This window comes from Phacochoerus africanus, chromosome 11 (assembly GCF_016906955.1).
Source record: "Phacochoerus africanus isolate WHEZ1 chromosome 11, ROS_Pafr_v1, whole genome shotgun sequence".
Lineage (NCBI taxonomy): Eukaryota > Metazoa > Chordata > Mammalia > Artiodactyla > Suidae > Phacochoerus > Phacochoerus africanus.
This window is the reverse complement of record NC_062554.1, coordinates 67,042,680-67,070,539: the sequence shown is the minus strand read 5'-3', so window position 1 is coordinate 67,070,539 and position 27,860 is coordinate 67,042,680. Positions and strand designations below refer to the sequence as shown.

The following is a 27,860-nucleotide window of genomic DNA, read 5'->3' as shown; positions in this document are numbered from 1 at the left end:
TAAATGGAATATAACCTTTCAAAATTGTGAATCACTATGCTGTACACATGAAATTTATATAATATTGTACATCAGTGTACTTCAATTAAAAATAATAATAATTTCCATCATTTTGACATGAAAAAAACTTCTAAAATAATGTGCTTCTGTAAGCTCTTACCTCTATCACATACTGGCATTCTGGGCCTCCATGCGCCTTGTTCTGAGCATGAAGATACATATTGAACTTTCTCGTTATTACATGTATATGAAATCCTATCTCCATAGTAATAGGTACAGTGATTGGCAGACTGATTTTTCTTCCTGTAGGTGATGCTGATATGATCCACGTCTGGTACTGGGCAACATACCTCTAAAAAATATAAAAGAAGGCTAATGATTAGTAAAATCACCATGAGGAGATGCCTATGGTTAAAAATCTAATTTCTGCCTTTAGACGATCTCACCACTGAAGAGAGATTGGGAAAACTGCGACACTTTTAGTCTGCTTTCCCTGGCTCTGATTTGCTAAAGTTCTCCAACTCAGTCATTTCCAACCAACTAAATATTTTCATTAAGAACCTCCAAAATAAGAAGCTGGACTAAACCTGTATGAAAATGTAAATTTTCAAAATTATTTAAGAACAATGACAAGTAACATTCATATGGCTTCTTTTAGGGTTGCATCATTATTAAATTCTCAAATAACTTACACTTCCTCAAGCACAGGAGGAAGAATGTTCCCAAAAGATAGAGCGTTTGGGGAACCTGACAGCTAATACACAGAAATAAATTTAAATTATTGCTTGGGGCCAGAATTTTTCTTTCTTTCATTTTCAACCAAATTTAAGAGAAATAGCTATTCACGTGCTTTCATTTTTAATGCAGTAAGTGATATAGGAATATAATTTTTTATTCATTAGTAGAAATACTTTTAGATAAAACTAGATATTATTTGATGTAAGAGAAGAAAAAAATATATCAAAACAGAATAAAATACTCTTCTCCATATCAGGATTTTTTTATTTTTTATTTTTTTATTTTTATTTTTTTGTCTTTTTGCCATTTCTTGGGCCGCTTCCCGTGGCATATGGAGGTTCCCAGGCTAGGGGTCCAATCGGAGCTGTAGCTGCCGGCCTATGCCACAGCCACAGCAACACTGGATTTGAGCCGCGTCTGCAACCTATGCCACAGCTCACGGCAACACTGAATCCTTAACCCACTGAGCAAGGCCAGGGATCGAACCTGCAACCTCATGGTTCCTAGTCAGATTCGTTAATCACTGAGCCACAACAGGAACTCCCATATCAGGATCTTAACCAGCACTACAATGGGGTCTTTCACACTCACTCAAATATTCTCAGCACTCATTGCTTATGAATTATGCTAAAAATACCCAGCTCTCATATGGATTGCAAATTGTAGCTTTATATTGTAGAAAACATTTTTAAATATTTAAGTCACAAGTCTAAATTCATATTTAGTCAGATTTTATGATAATTTGAATAAATACTATTTTACTTCGGCTTTTTAAATAGTTAAAGATTCTTTACTAAATAACTAAATTAATAAGACCTTAGTGGGCAAAATAAATATAATTTACAAGTAGGTTTTTAAACATGTATAAACATCCATTTACATAGAAAAATTAGTGTATTAATTACATGTCATTGTTTTTTATTCATTAAAGAGGATTCTCAAAGGTTACACTAAACAATATTTTGTTATTTAAGTGGTGGCAATAATTTTTGTTAATATATTTTTAGGTCAGTCATATTGTTAAAACCTTTCATTCTATTTCCCCAAAATAAGTCTGAACGGCTGCAATTAAACTTTAAGTCCTAATATGAAATGAATAACCTTTCAATAGGTAGATCTAAACTACCATTTTTTATTTATTATTTGTGCATTTCACATATTTTTCAAATTTCAATCCACAGAATAAAGTTCTTTATATTCTGGACTTCAGTATCTTCACTTCTAAAATGGCAAGATTATGGAGTTTCCACTGTGGCACCACAGGATCAGCAGTGTCTCTGGAGGACTGGGACACAGGCCTGGCACAGTGGGTTAAGGATCCCACATTGCCACGGCTGAGGTACAGGTGGTGCCTTGGGGCAGCCAAAAAAGAAAAAAAAAATGGCAAGATTCTGACAGATGTGTAGAAAAATCTATGTCGATAATTTCACCGAGGCCCATAAAATTGCTTCCACGTGTCTCTCAGCCCCTCACTTAGTCTCTCAAGTGAGACTGGAAAAAATCTCCTTTCTATCATATTGAGGCAAGAATTCTGGGTCAGGGGTCAGAGTCTGTCTTCTAGAGGCAGGTCTTACCATCTCATGGTTCAAGAGATATGAGACACAAGTCACCTTGCAGCTGGTTGAGTTCATGACTATTTCACAGACTTTCCTTCTACCAAGTACCCCGAAGTCTACCTTAGGAAGGAAAGGGCTGTGATGCAGGTCTGACTCTGGCAATAGGTAAAGGTATTTTCCATTCTGCTTTTACTAGTAATGTAGATAATACTTAATCTGCATACTGTTGACCTATATATCTGCGTCTCATTTGATTCTGAACCAGGACAAGATGATAATTTCTTAGCTCCTCAAACTCCAAGAACTTTGCGAACCCTTCTGACAATAATGGTTCACGATCAATTAAAGATTTAGAATTAGATGTTAATTATCTTGAGGAAAACAATTATTTTCATACAAGTTTGAAAACCCTGGCACATGCTGGATATCTAACATTCAAAAAAATTTTTTTATTTATTTATGTTTTGATCTTTTTGTCTTTTAGGGCCACACCTGGAGGTTCCCAGGCGAGGGGTCCAATCAGAACTGTAGCCGCCGGCCTACACCATAGCCACAGCAACGTGGGATCCTTAACTCACTGAACAAGGCCGAGGATCAAACCCATGTCCTCATGGATGCTAGTTGGGTTCACTAAGCACTGAGCCGCAACGGGAACACCCCCAAAAAATGTTTAAGTAGAAACTCACCCACACATTCTATGTATGAAGACCACTTGAAATCTTCCTGACAAGACACAGTCAGAGACCCACTCGTCTTGGGTCTATAGCCAGAAAGGCAGTAGTAACTCATCACAGTGTCAACACCATACACTTCTTCTGTACGCAGGGAGTAGCTATGTCTTCTCCAGGTGGCATGGGGGATGTTTGGCAAGCCAAGACAACCATCTGCTCATAAATGAAGAACAAAGGAAAAAGACACTGATCAATGAGCCTGTCCTATCAAAGGATGTTCTGTGTTCATTCAGCCAGAAATCAGCCCACCAGGGCTGAGGAATCAGCCACACCAGAACACACACATGGACACGTGACCAAATCTCCAGAGTTTCTTACTAAAGCCATGAACAGCTGGTTTCTGTGTGTTGTGCCAGCTTTTCAAAATGTTTATTCTTCTTCCTTTTAATTTTTTTCAGAAAGGTTAGTCTCTGAATTTAACATTGAACTTGCTAGATAAATATGGCTGGAGAACCACGGCAGACAAACAAGTCTAACTACTTTGTTTCTTCACTGATAGGAGAAAATAAACACGTATCCCAATGATACCAGGAACTTTATCATTTAAGGGTTTGGCAAGGACAAACCAAGCATCAAGCGACTTTTGAGCCTGAAGCTTGTGTCTTGCTGTCACGCTTTCCTGATGCTCCTGGTTCATACAATGTGGGAATACAATTCAAACATCTGCCAAGCTGAAGGTTTATTACACTTTATCATCAAACATTTAAGATGGCATAGAGAGTAAGGGCGTTTTTAACAGTTTTATTAAGATACAAGTCATAGAACAAAAAATTCATCCTTTGAAAATACACAATTCAATGGTTTTTTAGTACGTTCACAGAGTTGTGCAGCCATCACAACTATCCAATTATAGGATATTCTTGTCAACCCAAAAGGAAACTCTGTTCTTGTGAGAAGTCATCCCCTACTCTCACCTCCTCCCAGGCCCTGGAAACCACTAAAATACCTTCTTTCCCTATGGATATGCCTATTCTTGATATTTTAAGTAACCCTGTGGGAGTTCCCGCTCTGGAACAATGGGATCCATGGCATCTGCAGCGCCAGGATGCAGGTATAGGATCCCCAGCCCAGCACAGTGGGTTAAAGGATCTGGTGTTGCTACAGCTGTGGCATAGATCACAACTGCGGCTCAGATCTGATCCCTGGCTCAGAAACTCCATATGCTGTGGGTGGCCAAAAAAGAAAACAAAAACAAACAAACAAACAAACAAAAAACCCTCTGTGAATGGATTTCTTACTTGTAAAATGAGGGTGGTAATAATAGTGTGTACAATTACGGAGAGAATTCATTGACTGTACCTAGACTAGTTATCATTGCTACTATTAAGATAAGTTTTAGTGATCCACATGAGTTTATATTTTCGGAGTATCAGAATCATAATCCATACTTTTGTGCAAGTTAGAAAAAAGTGTTTTTTTCCCTCAGGACACTTTGCTATTCATCTTTCAAAATAGTAATCATAACATAATGATTTTTGTTAGAGCAAAACAATTTTCTATCAACTGCAATAAATGGTCGAAGTAAATATACTAATCCACAATGTCTGCAATGCAACGATCTCTTTTTAGGGTGGGAATGTGCACAACCTTCACAACTGCATGTGGCAGACTTTTGTGATGCTATGTGACCTTGCACAGTGTACTGTAATCATTCTTTTCTCCAACAAGGAAAAAAAATAGAGGGATTCATCTACATTTAAATTTTTACAGTGATTCAAGAGGGCTTAGGCATATAAGAATGCTCCCATCAACATTTCTGGATATTTTTAGATGCCAAACATTGACACTCCTTCATGGTCCGTACTTACGCAGTTCACAAATGGGAGGAGGAGGACTCCAGTTGCTATCAGCTTCACAACGGATTAAATTGCTGCCTTTAAGGCGAAAACCTTTATCGCATCCAAATAAAATAGACTCTTTATAAGCATAGATGGGTCCAAATCCGGAGGTTATTTTTCCATTTTTAACCACTGGCTGAAGACAATTGATTTCTAAAGACTCATAAGAAAAGACATATGGGTTATGTACTTTTATTCCTTTTTTAAAAGCCTCGGTAGCATGACATCCCACCATGCTGAATCTATTGTAAGATGCTTGTGAGTAATTTTCTCACTTTCCCAAGAAAAACTAGCCATATGTAATCCAGGAAAAACAAAACAAAACAAAACAAAACCCTATCTTGAAGTCCTTAAATCCTCCCCTTATAATGGCCTACTTTCCTGGATGATTTTGATGGGGTGGTTGGGCAGTGACCAATAACCAATATGATGGTTATGATGCAGAAGCAGCCAGGGATCACAGATCACAAGCAAAGTACAAACTTCCCCCTCCACTACTGCACACACAGCAGTCAGTCATCAAGTCCTGTCAGTCCTGCCACTTTAATTCCTCTATGATTACTCAGTTTCTCTGCAGGCCCATTGTCACGACTATAGCTGAAGCCAGCTTCACTACTTAGCTGAATAGCTGGAACAGATGAGTATGGGTTAAGTTTTGTCCCACTGCAAATCATTATCCATTCTGCAGCCAGAGTTTTCTTTCTAAAATGCAGCACTCCCCTGGTTAAAGCCTTTAAAAGTCTCCCTTCCACACTCTTTCTGAACTCCTGAGAGCTCTTCAGGCATTTTTAACTGTGTGCAGTATCACACTCCTTTATCCCCTGATTTGATTGTGTCCTGTGGTAAGTGACACTGTGTAGGTGCTTAGTAGCAAAGAAAGATGCCTTGGGTTAGCAAAATAGCAATACTATAATATTTCTTCTAGCTCAGTTACTGATTTCTTTATCCTGTTGAACTTAAGGTGTTTAGTAGGTTTTGCTTGCTCTGTAGGCGTATGTGGTTGACATGGAAATTGCTAACCAATATTTCCAAGTCTGCTTCATGGACACATACATGAAAAGTCAAACAAGAAGAGAGAGAGGAATATGTTCCAAATGAAAAATAAATAAATTAATTAATTAAATTGAAACTAAAAAACAATAGGAAAAAAAATCAATGAAACCAAGAGCTAGTTCTTTGAAATGATAAACAAAATTGATTAATTTTTAACCAGGTTCCTTAGGAAAAGAAGAGAGAGGACCCAAATAAATAAAAGCAGAAATGAAGAGGTTACAACTGACATCACAGAAATACAATCATAAGAGACTACTGTGAACAATTATATGCCAGCAAATTGGAAGCCTAGAATGAATGGATAAATTCCTAAAAACATATAATCTTCCAAGACTAAATCAAGAAAACAAAGAAAATGCAATCTAATTACCAGTAGGAAACTGAATCAGTAATTTAAAAAATACTCCCAATAAACAGATGTGTGTTCTACCAAACATTTAAAGAAGAAACAATACCTATTCTTAAACTACTCCAAGAAGTTGAAAAGGAAGGAATACTTCCAAATTCATTCTACTTGAAACAAAACACTTCAAGAAAACAATACAGGTCAATATTCCTGATAAACACTGATGCAAAAATCCTCAACAAAATATCAGCAAATCAAATTCAACAATATACTGAAAGGATCACACACCTTGATCCAGTAGAATTTATTCAGGGATGCAATAATGGCTCAATATCCACAAATAAATCAACATGGTACACCATGTTAACAAAACAAAGGGTAAAAATCATATCATCATCTCAATAGACCTAGAAAGAGCACTTGACAAAATTCAACATCCATTTATGGTAAAAAAAAAAAAAAAAAAAAACAACTCTCAATAAAGTGGGTATAGGATAAACATACCTCAACATAAAGGCCATATATATATATATATATAATATCATGCTCAATGGTGAAAAGCTGAAAGTTTCTCCTCCAAGATCAAGAATAAGATAAGGATATCCCTTCTCACCACTTTTATTCACCATAATAATGGAAGTGCTAACCAGAGTAATCATACAAGAAAAAGATGTAGAAGGAATCCACATTGGAAGGGAAGAAGTAAAACTGTCACTATTTGCAGGAGATATGATACTATAGATAGAAAACCATAAGGATTCCACCAAAAAAAAAAACTGTTATAATTAATAAATGAGTTCAATAAATTTGCAGGATACAACATTAATATATAGAAACCCAGTAAATTTCTATACACTAATAGCAGACTATCAAAAAGAGAAATTAAGAAAATAATCCCATTTACAACTGCATTGAAAAGGATAAGATATTTAGGAATAAATTTAACCAAGGAGATGATATATTTGCACTCTAAAAACTACAAGTTATTGATATAAGAAATTGATGATACCAAAAAATGGAAACATATAATATGCTCATGGATTGGAAGAATTGATATTGTTAAAATGTCCATATGGCCCAAAGCAATCTAGAGATTTAATGTAACCCCTATCAAAACACCTATGGTATTTTTCATAGAACGAGACAAAATTTATATTGGAGCACAAAAGACCTCAAATAGTCAAAGCAATTTTGAGAAAAAAGAAAAAAGCAAGAGTTATCATGTTCCCTGATTTCAAGCTATACTACAAAACTTTAGTAATCAAAACAGTATGGTACTGGCACAAAAACAGACACAGAGATTAATGGACAGAATAGAGATCCCAGAAACAAACCCCTATATTGTCAATTATTCTAGGATAGAGGATTATTCTAGTATACAATGGGGAAAAGATAGACTCTTCAATAAATGATGCTGGGAAAATTGGACAGCTACATGCAAAAGAATGAAACTAAACCACTTTCTTATACCACTTAAAAAAAGGAACTCAAAATGGATTAAATATTTAAGTGCAAGACCTGAAACTATAAAACTGCTAGAAGAAAACATAAGTAACTTCTTTGACATCAGCCTTAGCCATATTTTTTGTTGGGGGAGTGGATTTGTCTCCTCAGGCATGGACAACAAAAGCAGGGGAAAAAAAGGGACTGCATCAAACCAAAGAGAGAGCTGAAGGAAACCATGAGTAAAACAAAAAGGCAACATACTGAATGGAAGATATTTGAAATTGATATATATAAGAAAGGGTTAATATCCAAAGTTTATAAAGAACTCAGCCAAATCAATACCAGAAAAAAAAAACAATTAAAAAATGTACAAAGGACCTAGATAGATTTTTTTTTTCAAAGAAGACATATGGGTAGCTAACAGGCATATTAGAAGGTGCTCAATGTCACTAATTGCCAGGGAAGTGCAAATCAAAACCATAATGAGATATCACCTCACATGTCTCAGAATGGCTATTATCAAAAAAACAAGAAATAAAAACTGTTGGCAAGGATGTGGAGAAAAAAAAAAAAGAATACTGGTGCACCCTTGGTACAGCCACTGTGGAAAACAGTATGGAGATTCCCCCAAAATTAAAAATATAACAACCATATTCCATGAAAAAAAAAGAGTAAGATCTTGTCATTTCTGATAACATGTATGGAGCTAGAGGATATTATGCTAAGTGAAATAAGTCAGGCAGAGAAAGACTTATATATGATTTTAATTATAAGTGGAATCTAAAAATCAAAACAAACAGAACAGAAATAGACTCATAGATACAGAGAACAAATTGGTGATCACCACAAGGAAGAAAAGTGGGGAATGGGCAAAATAGGTAAAGGGAATTGAGGTATAAATTTCAGCTATAAAATAAATGTTTGGAGGATGTAGGATGTATAGCATAGAGAATATGGTCAGTAATATTGCAATAACTTTGAATGGTAACAAATGGTAACCAGATTTGTGCTGATCATTTTGTACTGTACAAAAATATCAAATCTTATGATTATACAGTATATCTGAAGCTAATGTAATATTGTGAGTCAACTACATTTTAATTTAAAAAAAACTTTTAATTCACAAAGCCAATGAGATATCAGTGCTGTTTGTTACCATATACTGGTACAGCATGCCTAAGTATCAGTTTACTGAGTAAATGACAGCATCATTGCAAATAATAATTTGTCTTTGAATAATTTTATTTCCCCCAATATATTTACCTTCCTTTTTCTTTTAAACAAATAATTCAAACCAAAATTTACCATTATGACTTACTTTTACAAATAGGAGGGCTTGGACTCCAAACACCTATTGTTTCATTTTCCACTGAGCAAGAAATGGAGGCTTTGCCTAACATTGAGAAGTCAGAGTCACAGCTGTAGGTGACAGAAGAGCCGTACGTGTAGAAGTCTTCATCTCCACCGTTGTGCTTCCCATTGCTGATAGCTGGAGGAGGCTCACACTTGACAACTGAGATGAGTGAGTGAAAGGGAAGAAATAATCAGGGAATGCATCCTCACGGATCTAACTTCGTGATGCAAATTCTAACAGAGGGTGTAAGAAGCAGCCAAGATGCACCGGGTTTGTATTACCTAACATGGTTTAGGTTTATAGTCAAGACAAGGAAAGTCTTTACTTACTCACACATCTGGGGAGATAGTCACTCCAGCCAACTCCTTTTTCTTGGATTTCACAGTAACTAGTGGTTGGACCAACTAAGATATATCTGAATAAAACAGGATCAAAGATTTTAGAGGAATTCTTCCTACAATAAATTAAATTGAAGGAAGGGGTCTGGAAACTTGACTTGTTACTCAATATTAAAAATGAAGAAGTAATATTTTCGACATTTCCCATTGAGCACTTCATTTGGTAAAATTTCATCACTGCAATGAGATGTGTAAATTTGTTCATTCATCCTTTCATTCTGTAACCTGTTACTAGACATTGACTATGTGTCAGGCATGGAGTTCATCCCAAGCTCAGTCAGGACAATGTAGGGTAAAAGACTCATTTGAGTGTGTTCTGCAGGTTTTTTTGGATGAGAATATCAGCTAGATTACTGGCCCCAAACTCTCTTGTACTCTGCCTTTCTGTTTCCTGACTTCCAGATGCTTGCCCTCTGCTGTACACCATTAGCTCCCTCTCCATGATCTCCACTTCTATGTCTGTTGACAAATCCTAAGCTTTCTTCAATTTGTCTTACTGCCCCATATGAATTATGGTAACTGATAAAAAAAAATCATTGTTAGTACAGTTTCAAATTATATTATTATCAAGGAACAAACGTCAAATATGACTGAACACTAATGTAAATATTACCTTCAGCAATCTAAGAAGTCCTGAAATTTATTTAATAATAAGGTTTTAATAATAATTTAATAGTAAATTTTAACAAGATAAAAATGCAATAAGAATTAAGCATTTCTTGCTGGAGAAGGCGTGGAGAAAAGGGAACCCTCCTACACTATTGGTGGAAATGTAAATTGGTATAACCACTATGGAAAACAGTATGGGAGTACCTCAGAAAACTAAATATAGAACTACCATATAATCCAGCAATCCTACTCCTGGGCATATATCTGGACAAAACTACAATTCAAAAAATACATGAACCCCTATGTTTATAGCAGCTCTATTCACAGTAGCCAAGACATGGAAGCAACATAAATGTCCATTGACAGATGAATGGATTAAGAACATGTGATATATATATATATACAATGGAATATTACTCCATAAAAAATAGCCATAAAAATAACAAAATAATGCCATTAGTAGCAACATGGATGGAATAGAGATTAGCATACTAAGTGAAGTTAATCAGAGAGTGAAAGACAGATATCATATGATATCACTTATATGTGGAATCTTAAAAAAAAAGGGAAACAAATGATCTTATTTGCAGAACAGAAAGACTCACAAACTTTGAAAAACTTATGGTTACCAAAGGGGACAGGTGGTGGAGAGAGGGATGGACTGAGGGTTTGTGATTGGTATATACACATCGAGGTATATGGGATGATTAGCTAACAGGACCTGCTGTATAGCACAGAGAACTCTATCCAATATTCTGATAATCTATGTGGGAAAAGAAATCTGAAAAAGAATGGATGTGTGTACATGTATTACTGAGTCACTTTGTATAGCAGAAATTATCACGACATTGTAAATAAACTACACTTCAATAAAACACTAAAAATGAAAAAAAATTAATAAAATAAAAAATCTATTCTCCTAAAATTAAAAGCTAATACAACACTGATTACAAAATACTCCTAACTTTAAAGATCATATAGAAAAATAAACAAATAAGTAGTGTCAAGAACATTCTGAAAAAGAAGAGCAATAAGATAGGACTACCCATATTGACTATTAAAACATGTTTTAAAGCCTCAATAAGTAGATGACTATGAAATGTGTAATAAATATATAGGGAAAACAATGGCTTTGAATAAAAAATCCAGAAATAGACCCAGATGCAAATTGGAATTTCATAGAATATCAACGAGCACTCTCAGATCAGTAAACTGAAGATAGATTTGTTTTTCCTAATAAATGATGTTGGGATAACAGGAAAGCCATATGAAAAAAATATGGACCAATATATGCACCTCATACTGTATACCATATATTGAGTACAAATTGATCAAATCTTTAAACATTAAAAAATAGGAAAACAAAAAATGTAATAGAAGAAACCTAGGCAAATAGTTCAAAATCCTGTATTTGGTAAAGCCTTTTAAGTTGAGACCTAAAATCCAGAAGCCATTTTAAAAAGGAGATTGATAAATTTAACAGCATAAAAAACAATTTATTTTCAAGAACAAAAAATATACCAATAGCCAAGTAAGTCAAAAGACAAATAATATAATTGGAGGAAAAGTTGCAGCTCTTATCAGAAAAAAGGTTTAAACCTTAATATGCATAGATTCATGTGAATGTGTGTATGTGTGTATCTTAGAAAATAAAAATAAAAAGTTCAGGAGTTCCCAATGTGGCTCGGGGGAAACAAATCTGACTAGTATCCACAGGGACGCAGGTTCAAATCCCGGCCTCACTCAATGGGTTAAGGATCCAGAGTTGCCGTGAGTTGTGGTGTAGGTTGCAGATACGGCTCAGATCTGGCATTACTGTGGCTGTGGTGTAGGCCAGCAGCTATAGATCTGATTTGACCCTAGCCTGGGAACGTCCATATGCTGCAAATGCAACCCTGAAAAGACAAATAAATAAATAAATAAATAAATAAATAAATAAATAAATAAATAAATGTAAATGAGTTAATAGAAAAAATAGGGGAAGGATGTGTCAAATAATTCACAAATAAATGCAACATCACTTGAAATATAAAAAATATGTTCAATTTTACTCATAATAAGAGAAATATACTTTGAACTGTAATAAGGTTTCATTTTACCTCCTTTTTTTTTTTTTTAAGGCCACATCTGCAGCATACGGAAGTTCCCAGGCTAGGGGCAGAATCAGAGCTGCAGCTGAGGCCTACACCATAACCACGCCAACACAATAAACTCCTATGCAGTTGCAAAAGGGAAGTAATGAGGAACCTCTCTAGACACAAACAAAAAAATATTTCTGTGCTTCAAAAACTGCTAAAGATTCAAAACTACTTTTGTTATGGGAAAGGTACAAAATAGCGATATTTCTTAGCTCGTGTTTGTATAAGTGGATACTAGAAAGATACAGAAGAAGCCAATAAATGCGGTTCCCTGTTTAAGAATGCAAAGAAATGGGGAGGCTGGCAATAGAACAGAAGTGCGAATTCTCAGTGTATAATTTTTTACATCATTTTTATTTTTGAAAGATATGAATATGTGAGATATTTTTAAAATTAATTTTAAAAAGAAGTATTGTTTCTAGATGGCTTTATACTCACCCTTCTGAACAGCTGAATTCTATTTGTGATCCTAAAGAGTAATCTGTCTTAACTTTCACTTGCCCGTTAAGTAATTCTCCTGGATTTCCGCATTGTTTCTCTGAGAGAAAATTAAAATGATGATTAGTGATACCATGTACTCATACATATGGTATTGGAAAAGAGGGCTGATTAATCACTGTGGTAAATGGAGTCTATGGCCCAGGATTTACCAACGTGTACTTTGAACTTGAGCTACTCAAAAATGCATGTCCTTGGTCACAAAAGGAACGCCCCCACAAAAGGTATGGATCATTATGTATATACCCTTCCTACTGGAAAAAGGTCACAGAATTAATTCTCAACTGCGAGTGAAACACAGCATATTCTTACAAACATAGCAGATATTTTGGGTGAGGTTTCTTTTCAAACGACATTACCATTTTCTAATAACGTAACTTTTTATAATTTTTTAGAGTGAATCTAGTTTTCAATGTGTTTAAATTGAACTTCTCATTCACTTCTGGAAAAAAGTATTCACTGAATATATTGTAAAGGATAGACTTATTTTTCTATGCTGCTAGACTGCTCCTAATTGTTTTTGTGTTTATCATTTTTTTTGTTTTTTTTTGTTGTTGTTGTTGTTTTCGCTTATGTTCTTCAAAAATGTGGGGCACATGTGTACGCTGAAATCAGTATCTGACAAACTGGATTGTTCCTTAGTGACCAAAGATATTCATTTGCATTCACTAAGATTAGTTCCTGAGATACATTTGCAAGGAAGGAAAAAAACAAAGAAGAAAAATAAATGTTCATACTTACTGACACAGAATTCAATGTAGTTCCATGTGCCTCTTGATTCACAGGTAATAACATGATTTTTCGCAGTAATTTTACGGTATCCAGGGCGGCAGTTGTATTTCAGAGTAGTTCCAGTTTCAAACTCTGTCTCATTCAACTCACTTATTGGAGAAGCAAATTGTAAATAAGGCGGAGGACCACATTTGCCTGAACACCAAAATGACAACAGCACCAAAAGTTACAGCCTGAGACACAGAATATTAACATTTCAGTAACATCATTTTAGGACAGAAATCATTCTTTTCTCCTCTAACCAAGAAAAAAATCGTTAACTCCTATTATCCACATTGTTTAATGAATCCAGTGAGTAATTAGTAACACGTTTGTTGATTAATGACAAGGATAATGATAAAAGGCGTAAACTTTTCACCCCTTCTCTAAATGAAACAATTTATCTTAAAAGAATAGCAGACATGATTCCATTTGCCTATCAGATTCTCCGATTCTGCTGACTCAGATGTATCCTTGCAAATCCAGAAGCCCTACAATTTTCCTCAACAGAAATATATCATGTCACATCATGTCACATCAGTTGTCTCAGGAAACAGAAACTGGGGAGAAGGATAAGAATAATCTCTCTCTCTCTCTCTTTTTTTTTGTCTTTTTGTCTTTTTTAGGGCTGCATCCGCAGTATATGGAGGTTCCGCCCATGCCACAGCCACAGTAACATCAGATCCAAGCTGTGTCTGCAACCTACACCACAGCTCACAGCACCGCCAGATCCTTAACCCACTGAGTGAGGCCAGGGATCGAACCTGCAACCTTATGTTCCAACTAGGTTACCTTATGGTTCCTAGTCAGATTCGTTTCTCCTGCGCCACGACGAGAACCCCGAGAAAAACATTTCTAATTTGTACTTTTGGGCACCCTTTGGATTTTGAGGGATTTGAAGGAAGAAATATGGGGCCTTGGAAGCATAAAAATGTTAACCTTGCTTTGCTTGCCAGAATGAAATATAGGGCCAGTATACCTTCAGGAGCCAAAGTAGAATGATACACTTCCCCTGTCCATTCCAGATAAACCCTTGGACATTAAAGATTGTTCAGAGAGATAATACAGATTTGTTTCATTTCATGATTGGGGACAGACTGTTTTGGAAATTCCTGGAAAAGAAATTCTAGGGGGAAGTATCTGCAAAACTACCGCTTTTCTGGAGTTCCAGTCATGGCTCAGTGGAAACGAATCTGACTAGCAGGGCGCAGTTTTGATCCTTGGCCTTGATCAGTGGGTAAAGGATCCAACGTTGCTATGAGCTGTGATGTAGGTCACAGACGCAGCTCAGATCTGGCATTGCTGTGGCTGTGGTGTAGGCCAGCAGCTGTAGCTCCACTTGGACCCCTGGTCTGGGAATCTCCATATGCTGCGGGAGCAGCCCTAGAAAAGGCAAAAAGACAAAAAAAAAAAAAAAGAACCACGCTTTTCTAGGTAAAGCAAATTTCCCCCTGCATTCCACATAATTCCAAATAAATTCCAAATTTCTGGTCAAATAAACACTTTGCTGCTGAAGCAGGACTTCTTCTAAAAGCTTAAGTATCTTTGTTAGTCTTGAAAGTGCATGAGTGGATGATGTTAAATATTGACAATCGGAACTTGTCTTCCTATTACTCACCAAGAACAGTAGCCAACAGAGCAGCAGCTAAGGTCACTTGGAACAGAATAGGATCAGAGACTCTCCACCGCCTAGAGAAGGGCCAGGATGCCATTGTCCCCTTTCCATGAAAGATCGTAATTAGAGCTCTTGGGAAGTCCATGACCTGATGATTCACTGACACTTTTCTGTTGAAAGAACTCAGTTTAATAAACAGTCATCGAATTCCTAATTGCCATAGAGCACTAAGATAAATGCTATGGGATCCATGTCTTTGAGAAATTACAGCCTAGAGTGGAAGAAAAGACAGGCACACAAATGTTAGAACACAAAGCAGTGAGTGTTAGCTTCTGCAGAAACACTTCGCTCGTGAGAGAGAGTAATTCCAAGTGAGGAGATGGAAGGGGGCTGAATCTGAATTAGATAGGCCGTAAACCTTAGAAAATGGATGCAGGAAAATTGGGGAGCAGAAGACAATACTTCAATTTGGCTGGAAAGTAAAGTGCTGGTGATGGGGAGACGGTTGTTCAGCAGGGGGGCAGCTTATAGGTAGGTCTGAATGGGATGGGAGGGCCAAAATTAGGAATTTATGGACACTACCCTGTGGGAAATAAAGAGCTATTTTTTTGTTTTGTTTTGGATTTTGTTTTGGTTGTTTTCCTTTTTTCTTTTTTTTTTCTTTTTTTTTTTTTTGTCTTTTTGCCTTTTCTAGGGCTGCTCCCGCAACATATGGAGGTTCCCAGGCAAGGGGTCTAATCAGAGCTGTAGCCACTAGCCTACACCAGAGCCACAGCAACGCAGGATCCGAGCTGTGTCTGCAACCTACACCACAGCTCACGGCAACGCTGGATTCGTAACCCACTGAGCGAGGCCAGGGATCAAACCCGCAACCTCATGGTTCCTAGTCGGATTCGTTATGTTTTGGTTGTTTTTAATGTGTCCTTAGACTGACCCATTATTCGGCTTTAAGATCACGATGGTGGATGTATACATAATAGATTGACCTGGACGAGAAGAGGACACAGGGAGGTTGGTTAAGAAGACTACTGCATTGGCCAGGTGAGCCACAGAGATGCTGTGGCCAAAAAAAGGCAGAGGGGTTAGAGAAGAGGCACCAAATGTTAAACAAAACAAAACAAAAAGGCTAGAAAATAATGAGATAGAGAAAAGGAGCTGGATCACTAGGATCGCTATGTGTAACATTGGGAGTTTCTCATAACAGCTGTCAATGGAGGCAATAAACCATCAAGCAATTTGCAGTTTTGGGAAAAAAATGGTTTTACAGATAGATAGATAGATAGATAGATAGATAGATAGATAGATAGATAGATAGACAGACAGACATATGTAGATATATAAAGACATATAAAGACAAAGAAAAATATATGAGACAAATGTATTTTCATGATTTAATCAGACTATTTTGAGACTTGTTTAAAGCCAAATCACGAAGGACATTTTTCTCATCACCACACTCCTGTTCCCATTGGCAAAAACAGTATATCTTAAATTTACCTCAGAAACGGTGTTCATCCTCAAAAGAATATATGGAAGTTAACTCCCAATGAAATACTGAACTGCATCTTTTATTCTGATATTTCTGTTAGAGCCACATGATTCTGCACTCCCTGTGTCCGTAATTCATACGAATTGCTTAGCCATTTAGATAAAGGGAGACCCCTCAATTATTGCCCTCAAAGATGTTTTTGTTCCACATTCAGGGGGAAGAAAGTTCACAGTGGTCCTTCACACTATGTAGCGGGCCCTGATTTCTTCATTGAGTAAGGACTCATCTAACCTTATCTTTCCAAAACTCAGTTCTGATGCTCATCCTTCTACCTGCTGCCAGTTGTAGGCAACTCCAGCCTGTGCGCATGGTGTCTCAGGAGCTTGGTAACATGGCCACCAGACAATTCTGCTAAAAAGTAAGTTTAACCTGTTGGACAGTTTATCAATTGTCTTGATGACTAAAAATATGTTTGTGGAATTTGTGATGAATGAGCTAGGGTGATTGTGGTCAGGAGAAACCACAATCAGCATTCTGAGCCCCTTTCTTTCTTATTTCCCCTTTTCTCTTTTCCTAACACCGACCTCCTGATGTCTAGACTTTTCTTCTTCTGCCCCAGCCATCAGATGAGACTGGAGACAGTTGGAGGGAAGGCAATTCCATATAATGTAAACAAGTCTACTAAACCATCTGCAAAATTTACAAAATACGATCAATTTCCCCACCCAATAAAAACTGTTATAAAGCATAAAAACCAGAGTTCCCATTGTGGCTCAGCAGTTAATGAACCCAACTAGCATCCATGAGGACTCGGGTTCGGTCCCTGCCCTTGCTCAGTGGGTTAACGATCCAGCATTGCCATGAGCTGTGGTGTAGGTCGCAGACATGGCTCAGATCTCACATTGCTATGTCTGTGGTGTAGGCCGGCAGCTACAACTCCGATTCCACCCCTAGCCTGGGAAACTCCATATGCCTTGCGTGCAACCCTAAAGAGACAAAAAGACAAAACTAAAAATAAAAAATAAAGTATAAAAAACATAAGAATCAGTTTCACTTTTTTCTTTTTTTTTCTTTTGTCTTTTTCAGGGCCACACCCGAGGCATATGGAAGTTCCCAGGCTAGGTAGGGGTCGAATTGGAGCTGCAGCTGCCGGCCTACACAACAGCCACAGCAATGCCAGATCCAAGCCACGTCTGCGACCTACACCACAGCTCACAGCAACGCCGGATCCCCAACACACTGAGTGAGGCCAAGGATTGAAACCACATCCTCATGGATACTAGTCAGATTTGTTTCCACTGCGCCATAACGGGAACTCCCTTCCTTCATTTTTGATGTCAGTAGCTGTCTCATGTTTATTAAATTTCAGTGAAACCGAAGAGATTTTAAAATACTGATACACTGGCAAAATAGAATTTGACTATAAAAAGTCAAGAGGCTAGAGCATAAAGTGAAAAGTTCCCATACGAATTGCTACAGTTGTTATGATTTTCACAAGAAAATACATACATTGAATATAATCAGAAAAAGACTTGTTATGATAAAAATATAGCCATGAGATTAAAACCTTAGCTTCAGGAAATTGAACAAAAATACTTCAAATGCTGTTACTCATGCTAGCAGTCCCTTCTCTGATGCCTCTCCTATCTTCCAGGCCAGTCTCCATGTTCCAGTTACCACTGAGGCTTTGTAACACTGATTCTGACTTGGCTTAACTGACACCTGAAGTCTGTTTTCACCACTGGACCATAAGATCCTTGAAGTCAGAAGGTGGTTTTTAGTTATCTCTGCCCAACATTCGACCTATCACTGTGCCTCACGTTCAAGTGCTCAACAAGTGTTTGTTGGATTTACATTCAAAAGCACCTCGTTCTAGGAGTTCCCGTTGTAGCCCAGTCAGTTAAGAACCTGAACAGTGTCCATGAGGATGCTGGTTTGATCCCTGGTCTCACCCAGTGGGTTAGGTATCCGGCGTTGCCACAGGCTGTGGTGCAGGTCGAAGGTACAGCTTGGATCTGGTGCTGCTGTGGCTGTGGCATAGGTGGCTTCAAATCAACCCCTAGTTTAGGAAGGTCCACATGCTGCTGCTTCCATATGCTGCTTCCTAAAAAGACAAGGAAAAAGGAAAACAAAAGCACCTCGTGCTAAAATATGTTTTAAAGAAAAGTAATCTGTTCCATGTCCATATCTATTCTTAGAGTGTTTGTTTTGTCAAGGGCAGATTTCACCTGAATTTAAAGCAAGCACACCTGCTATCTTGATGAGAACAGACCCCAGGAATTTTACTCAAGGTTGTTTCCCCATCCTTAATCTAAAGTCAGCAGATTGTCAACCATACACCATAGGACACTAAGGAGGCAAGGAACGAACAAAAAATGCAGGTTATGACCGGAGCTAAAACACAGCCATACAAACAGACCCCACCTTGTGGTGAGGGATTTACATCACGCAGCCTTGCACCAAGGCCACAGATGTACTGCTGGGGACACAGGAGGACAGTATGTGGTCCGGGGTATGGGCTGGAGTCAGACCCAGCCATGTGGGTTCGATCTTGATTCCACCACACAGGAATGGCCCAGGGGCAAGATACTTAGCCCTCTAAGCTCCTCTAAGCTTCAGTGTCCTCTTTTATAAAATAAAAACAACTACATGCCTCCCAGAATTGCTGAGAGGAGCCTTGGTTCAGGCATGGACAGCACATAGTAAATATTCATAAAAAATATTAGAGAAGAGAGTGACAGAATTGGTGTTGGAATGGGATTCTGACAGAACCAGAACTCCTAGCACCAAAACATCATCACAATAATGATATAAAATTGTAATGACAGAGTTCCCATCATGGCTCAGAGGAAACAAATCTGACTAGCATCCATGAGGACACAGGTTCGAGCCCTGGCCTTGCTCAGTGCGTTAAGGATCCAGTGTTGCCATGAGCTGTGGTGTAGGTCACAGACAAGGCTCAGATCTGGAGTGTCTGTGGCTGTGACATAGGCCAGCAGCTACAGTTCCTATTCAACCCCTAGCCTGGGAACTTCCATATCCCATGGGTGCGACCCTAAAAAGATAAAAATAAATAAATAAATAAAATAAAATTGTAATGACGGATGACTGCAACTCCGGGGGACTTTAATAAGCCTTTGTGCAGAAGAAACCACACTAGCCTTGGGCCAGAAGCCCTTGGTCAGGTCTTCACCGTGGCCGTTGGTAGTAGTGAGACCCAGTGCCACACCCAGAGCAGCGATGCTGGTGCCCACGGGGGCCTGTCCTGAGCGTCTTCTTCCCTCCCCTGAACTGTCTTCCTGGAAGGAAGGCAACCAGCCCATGACTCTGACCTTCCTCGGTGAATCACTCACAGACTTGTGGTCCCAGCTGTCTCCTGGAGGTGCCGAAATTTACATGCTCCATTATCTCCATTGCTAATAAAAAAATCTTATTCTGCCCTATTATTTCCCACATGTAAATGTTGAACCATTCAGGCCTGCCTCTTTTAGTCGTGTTGCTAACTAGTAAATTTCCAGTGCTGAGCTTTATGACTGTGGACCTTTCTAAAAGTCAGTGAAAGAAATCTCAGCAAAGTAAGGAGGAACTATTCTCTCTTCCCCTGCAGCGACTGAACAGCAGAAATCTGCATCATAAGATTGACTTGCAAAATGTTACGTCTAACAAAGGAGATTGGTTCTCTGCCACTTGAACATTACCTTTAATCCCGGAAAGTCTACCATCCTGACTGGTTATCTTAGCAAATTATTTTTTGTCTTGGATAATATTTAAATTAACATTTCTGCTTTTGAAAGTTATAAATATTTTCTTAGAAAATCCAAAAGGAAATTATTACACTTTCCTCTTTCCTTGCAATCCTGAAGGCAAATTAAAAGTGTTGACTGTTGGATTTCTTTTTTTAATTTATCCTTATGGAGGTATAAGTGACTAAATTGTAAGTGTACAATCACCATGATTGGTGATTTGACAAAGGTACACATTATTCCCCCATCTAATGAACACATCCATCACCTCACAAATTTATTTTTCCCCAGTTTTATTGAAAAATAATTGACATACATCATTTCATAAGTTTTGTGGGTTTTTTTTTTTTTTTAGGGCTGCACCCACAGCATATGGAGGTTCCCAGACTAGGGGTGTAATCAGAGTTACAGCCACTGGACTACGCCACAGCCACAGCAACATCAGATCCGAGCTGTATCTGTGACCTACACTGCAGCTCACAGCAACGCCGGATCCTGGATCCTTAACCCACTGAGGGAGACCAGGGATCGAACCAGCAACTTCATGGTTCCTAGCTGAATTCATTTCCACTGTGCCATGTTGAGAACTCCATCATTTCATAAGTTTAAGGTGTACAACACAATGGCTTGATTTGCACATATTGTGAAATGATTACCGTAATAGGTCCGGCTAATATCTATCTTCTCATGTATATCCAGTTTTTTAAAAGAAGAAAAGAAATAAAAAGGAAAAAATTTTTTCCTTGTAATAAGAACTCAGGATTAATTCCCAACACCTTTCCTATGCATCATGCAGCAGTGTTGGCATAGCTATGATGTTGTATGTTTCACCCCAGCTCTTATGTAGCTCATACCTGGAAGTTTGTACCTTTTGACCACATTCCTCCCTTCCTCTCCTTGTCCATCCCCCATCCTGCCCCACCTACCACCTCTGATAACCACAAGTCTAATCTCTTTTTCTATGAGTTTGTCTTTTAAGATTCCACATAGCAGTGTATCTTTTTTTTCTGGAAATAACATTTAAGTTCTACTCTCAGCAAAATTTCAACTATGCAAGGCGGTTTTATCAACTATAGTTAAAATCCTCAAACCTTCTTCATCTTATAGCTGAAAGCTGAAGTTTCCTCTTACAGTTTCTTATTATAGCTGAAAATCTTTTCCAATCTCTCCTTATTTTTCCCAAACCCCAACCCCTGGTAATCACTTAGATTTCTTATTAAAGCAAAAATCTTTTAAAAAAATTATTATAATAAATTCCAAGGTGCAAATCAGTATTTACCACTGCTTCATTTGTATCTCCCAGGCACCTTGAATCCAATATACTAAAGGCACTCTCTTCCTCCCAACAGTGCTTGAGCTTTGCTTTCTGTCTCAGCCAACATAACAGTCACCTAGACTGGGAACCTGAGTCATCCTAGCCTCCTTTCTCTGGGCACCTTTCCATATTCAGAGTCACCAAGTCTTGTCACATGGGCCATAGCAACACTAGAATTTGTCATTCTCTCTTTTACTCCACTTCCACAGTCCAGGTTTGGTTTCATAGTTCTCTCCGCTCCACCCTTGGTCACTGCAAAAGCTTCCAGCCTTCTCATGGATGCTCTTTTAGTCCTAAAAAGCCATTTACTTAAAAACTCCCATGGTCCCCAATTCTTTAGGTCCCCATAACTCTCCCAACTCTCCCACTACTTCTGCTCACTTAAAACAATGTACTTCAACCACATCAAAGTGCTTACCTTTCCCAAAACACATCCTAGAACTTTCCAAGCATCTGCAAAAATAGGCATATGACGGCTTTTGTGTATGAATGCTCTCACTCCCCTGGTTAGTCATCTAGCTCCTTGGTCAAGAATTGCCCAGTCCCTCCAAGAAATATCAGTCACTGCTATGCTCCCCCAGTACTTTACTGTTACCTTTATTTTAACCCCGCATTGTATTGTCACTATCGATTCTCTTTTGCCTCCCGAAATAGACTGAATGTTCCTTGAAGAAAACAGAAGGTGTTTATTTAACTTTCCAGTTTCTAACCTATTATTAACTGCATACAGTTGTTATTCAGTAAATGTAAAATATGAAACTCAATTTAGGTTTATCTTCAGAGTGACAATGACCTACATACCTACTGAGGACCAAATGAAATAATGCATTGTAAATTTTGAAGTGCTTGGTAAATTTTGAAGAGATGCTTCAGTGATTTGACTTCTCTTACTATACTCAGGATGTGCAGTGGCTCGGTGGGCCATTTGCAGTTTATCGTCATGACTCACTGGGGTCCGTCATCTGAACCTGCGCAGGACTCAGGAGACCACGGAGAATGGAGATGGAGGTTAAGACTTCTGAGTTGAGGAGACCTGAATTCGAGTCCCAGCCATACCAGTCTATTTCTGTGATCTTGGAGAAGCTATATCGGCTCCTCGGACCTCAGTTTCTTATCCTTAAAATGATATTAAACTTATATCATCTTTTTATTCCCTACAACATCTAGAATTCTGTCATTGCTCACTGAAAAGCTGAGATTTCCCTTGCAAATGCCCTCATATTTCAATGACATCCATCCCCTTTTGAATTCCTGTAGAAATGAAACGAACTCAAGAACTATAGTCAACATGGAGGTTCTCTTGTGAAAAATACCACCAGCACTTGCCAAAGCAGTGCAATTTGAGAGCCTCTGGGAAAATCCTCAGCCTCCAAATTTCTCCTCCCATTAGAGATTAACCTATTAAGTTAATGTATTTATTTTGCTTAAACTCCCTTTTTAGGAGTTCCCATCGTGGCTCAGTGGTTAACGAATCTGACTAGGAAGCATGAGGTTTCAGGTTCGATCCCTGGCCTCTCTCAGTGAGCTAAGGATCTGGCATTGCCGTGAGCTGTGGTGTAGGTCTCAGAGGCGGCTCGGATCTGGTGTTGCCATGGCTCTGGCGTAGGCCAGTGGCTACAGCTCCGATTTAGACCCCTAGCCTAGGAATCTCCATATGCCTCGGGTACAGCCCTAGAAAAGACAATCAATCAATCAATCAATCAATCAATCAATAAACTCCCTTTTTTAAAATTCAGATACCTCTGGAAAGGATAATATTTTTCTCCAGTCTCAGGTGGCTTGCACACCTGCACTTCCAATCACATCACTTTCAGACACCAGAAAGAACTTTCCTCTTTCTTCCTAGAATGTCTTTCTCCATCAGTTCCTTCCTTCTGTGTCCACATTATATTCAAATGTGTCTCTACAAACCTTCTTTGATGCATCTTCCCCTCTTGAGCACTTGACTTTGTATTCTCTTTTACTACCACATTTAGAGACAGAACAGGAGTCAGAAAAGGGAAGAGAGGTTGAAGAACTGAAATGCAAAGCCTTGTACTATGTCCTACAACAAAAGAGAAGAGAATGTCAAGAAGGAAGATGAATCAACATCTGTCAAGAAGGAAGATGAATCAACATCACCAGATTCAAAAAGTGAGAGAAGGAAAGGAAGTAAGGACAAAGAAGGCTTCTAGCTTCAAAAACTGACTGGAGGCTAAACAATATCCTCCTTATTACCAAATTTAAAGGTCTTTGCTATTGAGGGTGGAGATGCAGAATGATTAATAAAATCTCCAAAAAGGAAACTGCTCCAATTTTCAGAAAGTAGACTCTGAAAACCAGGTCTTCTGGGACTCCCTTTGGGATGTCTCTCTTACCTCCTGCCTCAGCTCCTCACGCCTACCTCCCCAGAGAAAGATGGTAAAGGACTAACAAACCAAGACAATACATGCAATAACAAGAGTAACTTCCTACTTTTTTTTCTGCTTCGCTCCATGGCATTGTTATTTCCCCATTTATAATAGAAAATTGAGGCTCAGTAGCAGTTAAAAGCACTTTGCAAGTCACATTTCCCCTTAACGCAGTACCCCTGAAAAGTCTTCTGTTGAAAACACTCCAAGTGTGTGTCTGTATTTTCCTTCTAATTTTGCATTCCTTAAAGGGCTAAACCACCAGCCTTCCCTGCGAGGTACCCTAAATAAGACACTGACCTGTAGGTAGCTGAAGAAGAAGACGACTCTCTTGTGGTGCCTTGGGTAGTTTCTTAAGGAAGAAAACTACTTTGATCTGTAATAGCCTTAGTTCCTCCCCAGATAAGAGTTTACCAGAATACCATGAAGTTGGCTAGTAAAGGCTAAATTCCAGCCATGTGGTTGGCTTTTCAGGGATGGCCAAATAGAAATGAGCGGGCAGAGACTCTCTATTGGCCCAGTGAATGATTAACAGCAAAATCATTTATTTATCTCCCTCCTCTTCACTAGCCCTCTTTCTTGATAACATGTCGCAATCATTTGTTTTCTCCTCTGCCAACCATTTCCCCTAAGTGGAAATGTAATACGAATTTGATGCAAGACTCTTTTATATGTATAAACAAAAGAGAGTTACATAAGATGCAGTCCAGCTTGCCTGAAAACCTTGAATACTGCAGGTTTCAGACTGAGTGCACAAAAATGAACAGCATTCCGCGATTCTAGGTCCCGCTGGCTTTCCTGGGGCTCAGGGACTATGATCTTTCTCTGGGCTGTTCTCCTTCCCACTCCAAGAAAGTTCAGAAGGTGAGGAGTTGAACACATGTACTGAGTTCCAGCAATGTGCTGAGTTGTTGGGAAAATAATCAGCACTCCATAAATATTAATTGCTATCACCATCTCTGGAACCACATGTTAGATACCAAAAGACTTTCGAAGTTGGTCTATGATCGAGTGCTGCTCAGAAGGATGCAATGAAGGGCCAGTCCTGTCTTCTATGACAGAGATCAAAGAAGGACCACACACCTTGACATTATCCAATTAAACTCTCAATCTTTAGGATTAGGTTTGTATGCTGAGGGAAACAGCAATTCTTCCTAACTTTACTTTTTCTATAATAAACCCCAAAAGTCCTATAAAGTTTTCAGAAAGGAAGGATTTGAATCACAGCAAAAGTTTTCATAGACGATAGGAGAGTCGAGAGGCAGTTTGAATGAAAAGTGGAAATTATTAGATGAAACTAAGTATTAGAGGCAAAGAACATGGGCCAAGTTACAAAGGTGAGACCGATTTGCTGATTTGACAGGAATAAGCATAACTGGGTTGTGATGATATGTGTACAACTATAAGTATAATAAAATCCATTGAGCTTTAAACAAATGAAACTAAAAGAGGATCCCAAATCATGCAGTCTAGAGAACCAAGTGGGAGGAAATATAGCCTTTGAAGGTGGGTCTTCAAAAGGCCATTTCCCTGTCTGCTGGAAATCATTTCTTCACTTTCCAGAGTGACTGTTCCAAAGTTTTCTCTCCAAGTCAGCAACTTGTCTTCCTCTGAGCAGATGGTCTTTCCTCCTACTTTTCTAAGCCATCATTCCACATTAGCTTCCATCCTCCTCCAATATTTTTCCCTATTCACTCCCATGAAGAGATTTGCTCATTGTTTTCCTTCCTTATTTTCGATGTGTCTTCCATCCTGAAATGTTCTTTCACTCTTGCCAAAAATCTCAAATTCAGGTTTTCTTCTGCTGGGAGACATTGAACTTCTTAAAAGAATTTCCTATGTTTCCAGCCCACTCTGTCCTGATAAGTAATCCCCAACCCTCCCATTATGGTCTTCTATCTGGCTTCTTCCCACCTTTACTGACACACCGCTATGAGGCATGCCCTTATCTCCAAAACCAAAATTTCTTTAACTCATCACTGTGGTTTCTCAGCAGTTCCTGCCCCTGCTGAGAACCTCCTTTTTGAAACTCTTATCTCTTTGGGCTTCCTTTACCCTCAACTTTCCTGATGTCCCTATCTTACTAATCGCTCTTTCTTAGTTGTTATTACTTCCCCTTCCTTCTTTACATCCTATAGATACCTCCCAAGTTCCTCTTCTTAAAACTGTTCCTCTTCACACCTTTATGTTACCTGCTCTTGTGGCTTTAACTAGTCTCTCTAAGAGGACCGCCCCATAACTACATCCTAAACTCAGATTTACAGTAGTCGTTAGTCATTGCCCATTGGACGTCATATAAGCTTTTTTTAAATTTTTTATTTATTTATTTATTTATTTTTTTGCTTTTCAGGGCCACACTCACAGCATATGGAAGTTCCCAATCTAGGTGTTGAATTGGAGCCAGCTGCTCCACAGCCACAGCCACAGCCACAGCAATGCCAGATCCAAGCCACCTCTTCGACCTACACACCTCGGGTCTCGACAACACAGATCTCCGACCCACTGAGTGAAGCCATGGATCAAACCCACATCCTTGTGGACAATAGTCGGATTTGTTTCCACTGCGCCATAACAGGAACTCCCCAGATAAACATCTTTAAACTCAGCAAAGAAGAACTTCTCATTTCCGGCCCAGTAGCTTTACCTTCTGACTCCAAGATTAATGCAGGCTTCCAGGAATGGAATTTCAGACTCACCTTTAAATGCTTCCTCTCTCTCATCCTCCAAAATTCAATCAGTTGACAAGCTTTATGATTTTGCAATGTTTCTCAATTCTGCTGTCCCTTTTCTTTTCCTTTTTTTTTGTCTTTTCTAGGGCCACTCCCGCAACATATGGAGGTTCCCAGGTGAGGGGTCCTATCGGAGCTGTAGCCACCGGCCTACGCCACAGCAACGTGGGATCCAAGCTGCGTCTGCAACCTACACCACAGCACACAGCAATGCTAGGTCCTTAACCCACTGATCGAGGCCAGGGATCAAACCCTCAACGTCATGGTTCCTAGTCAGATACATTAAGCACTGAGCCATGACGGGAACTCCCTGCTGTCCCTCTTCTATTTCTAATGCCATCAAACCAGTTCCAGTCATCACTGTTTCTCAGATGGACTATCGCTGTAGCCCTTTCCTTGGTTTCTGTTTAGTTCTTTTCCTACTATACCTGCACTACATATTGTTGTAAGAAAAATCTGTTTCGTACTTATCACGTCTTTGCTTGAAAGTTTCCCATCTTACTCACTGCATAGCAAATAAAGTTTAAATTCTCTAACATGCCCTCTAACCCCCCCATAACCTAGCCTTAATGTATCTCTCCAGTCTCTCTTATCACATCCTATGCTTTAACCAGGTAATCCAGGCTATATGCTATTCCCTAAATATGTTTCAACCTTCCTGCCCCTTTGCAGCACCTTTAAAAAAAATAATATTGGACTTCCCATGGTGGTGCAGTGGAAATGAATCCGACTAGTAACCATGAAGTTGCAAGTTCGATCCCTGGCCTCATTCAGTGGGTTAAGGATCTGGCATTGCTATAAGCTGTGGTGTGGGCCACAGATGCAGCTCGGATCTTGCATTGCTGTGGCTGTGGCGTAGGCCAGCAGCTGTAACTCCAATTGGACCCCTAGCCTGAGAACCTCCATATGCCACAGGTGCAGCCCTAAAAAGACAAAAAAAAAAAAAAGCATCTGATTCTCATTGGAAGCAATGTGGATGGACCTAGAGCTGTTACGTTTAGTGAAATAAGTCAGGCAGAGAAAGACAAATGCTCTATGTTATCACATATATGTGAAACCTAAAAACTAAAACAAATAAGTGTATATAAGAAGACAGAAATGTA

The 27,860-nt window shown here is 38.6% G+C and overlaps 1 protein-coding gene across 2 annotated transcripts in view; it reads right to left on the bottom strand.

Moving 5' to 3' along the window:
* The window catches only part of C4BPA (complement component 4 binding protein alpha), a 47,074-nt gene that overhangs the window by 17,608 nt on the left and 1,606 nt on the right, over positions 1-27,860 (bottom strand). Inside the window, exons 1-9 of one of the 2 annotated variants that reach the window (XM_047753219.1) lie at positions 24,329-24,351; positions 15,095-15,261; positions 13,447-13,632; positions 12,646-12,745; positions 9,392-9,477; positions 9,027-9,221; positions 4,834-5,016; positions 2,981-3,178; positions 161-352 (exon numbers count right to left, since the gene is read on the bottom strand). In XM_047753219.1, the coding sequence (XP_047609175.1) occupies positions 161-352; positions 2,981-3,178; positions 4,834-5,016; positions 9,027-9,221; positions 9,392-9,477; positions 12,646-12,745; positions 13,447-13,632; positions 15,095-15,236 (1,282 nt within the window). In that variant the 5' untranslated portion in view covers positions 15,237-15,261; positions 24,329-24,351. Of the gene's footprint in view, positions 1-160; positions 353-2,980; positions 3,179-4,833; positions 5,017-9,026; positions 9,222-9,391; positions 9,478-12,645; positions 12,746-13,446; positions 13,633-15,094; positions 15,262-24,328; positions 24,352-27,860 lie in introns of those variants that run through there. The other variant, XM_047753218.1, reaches the window with a different exon arrangement.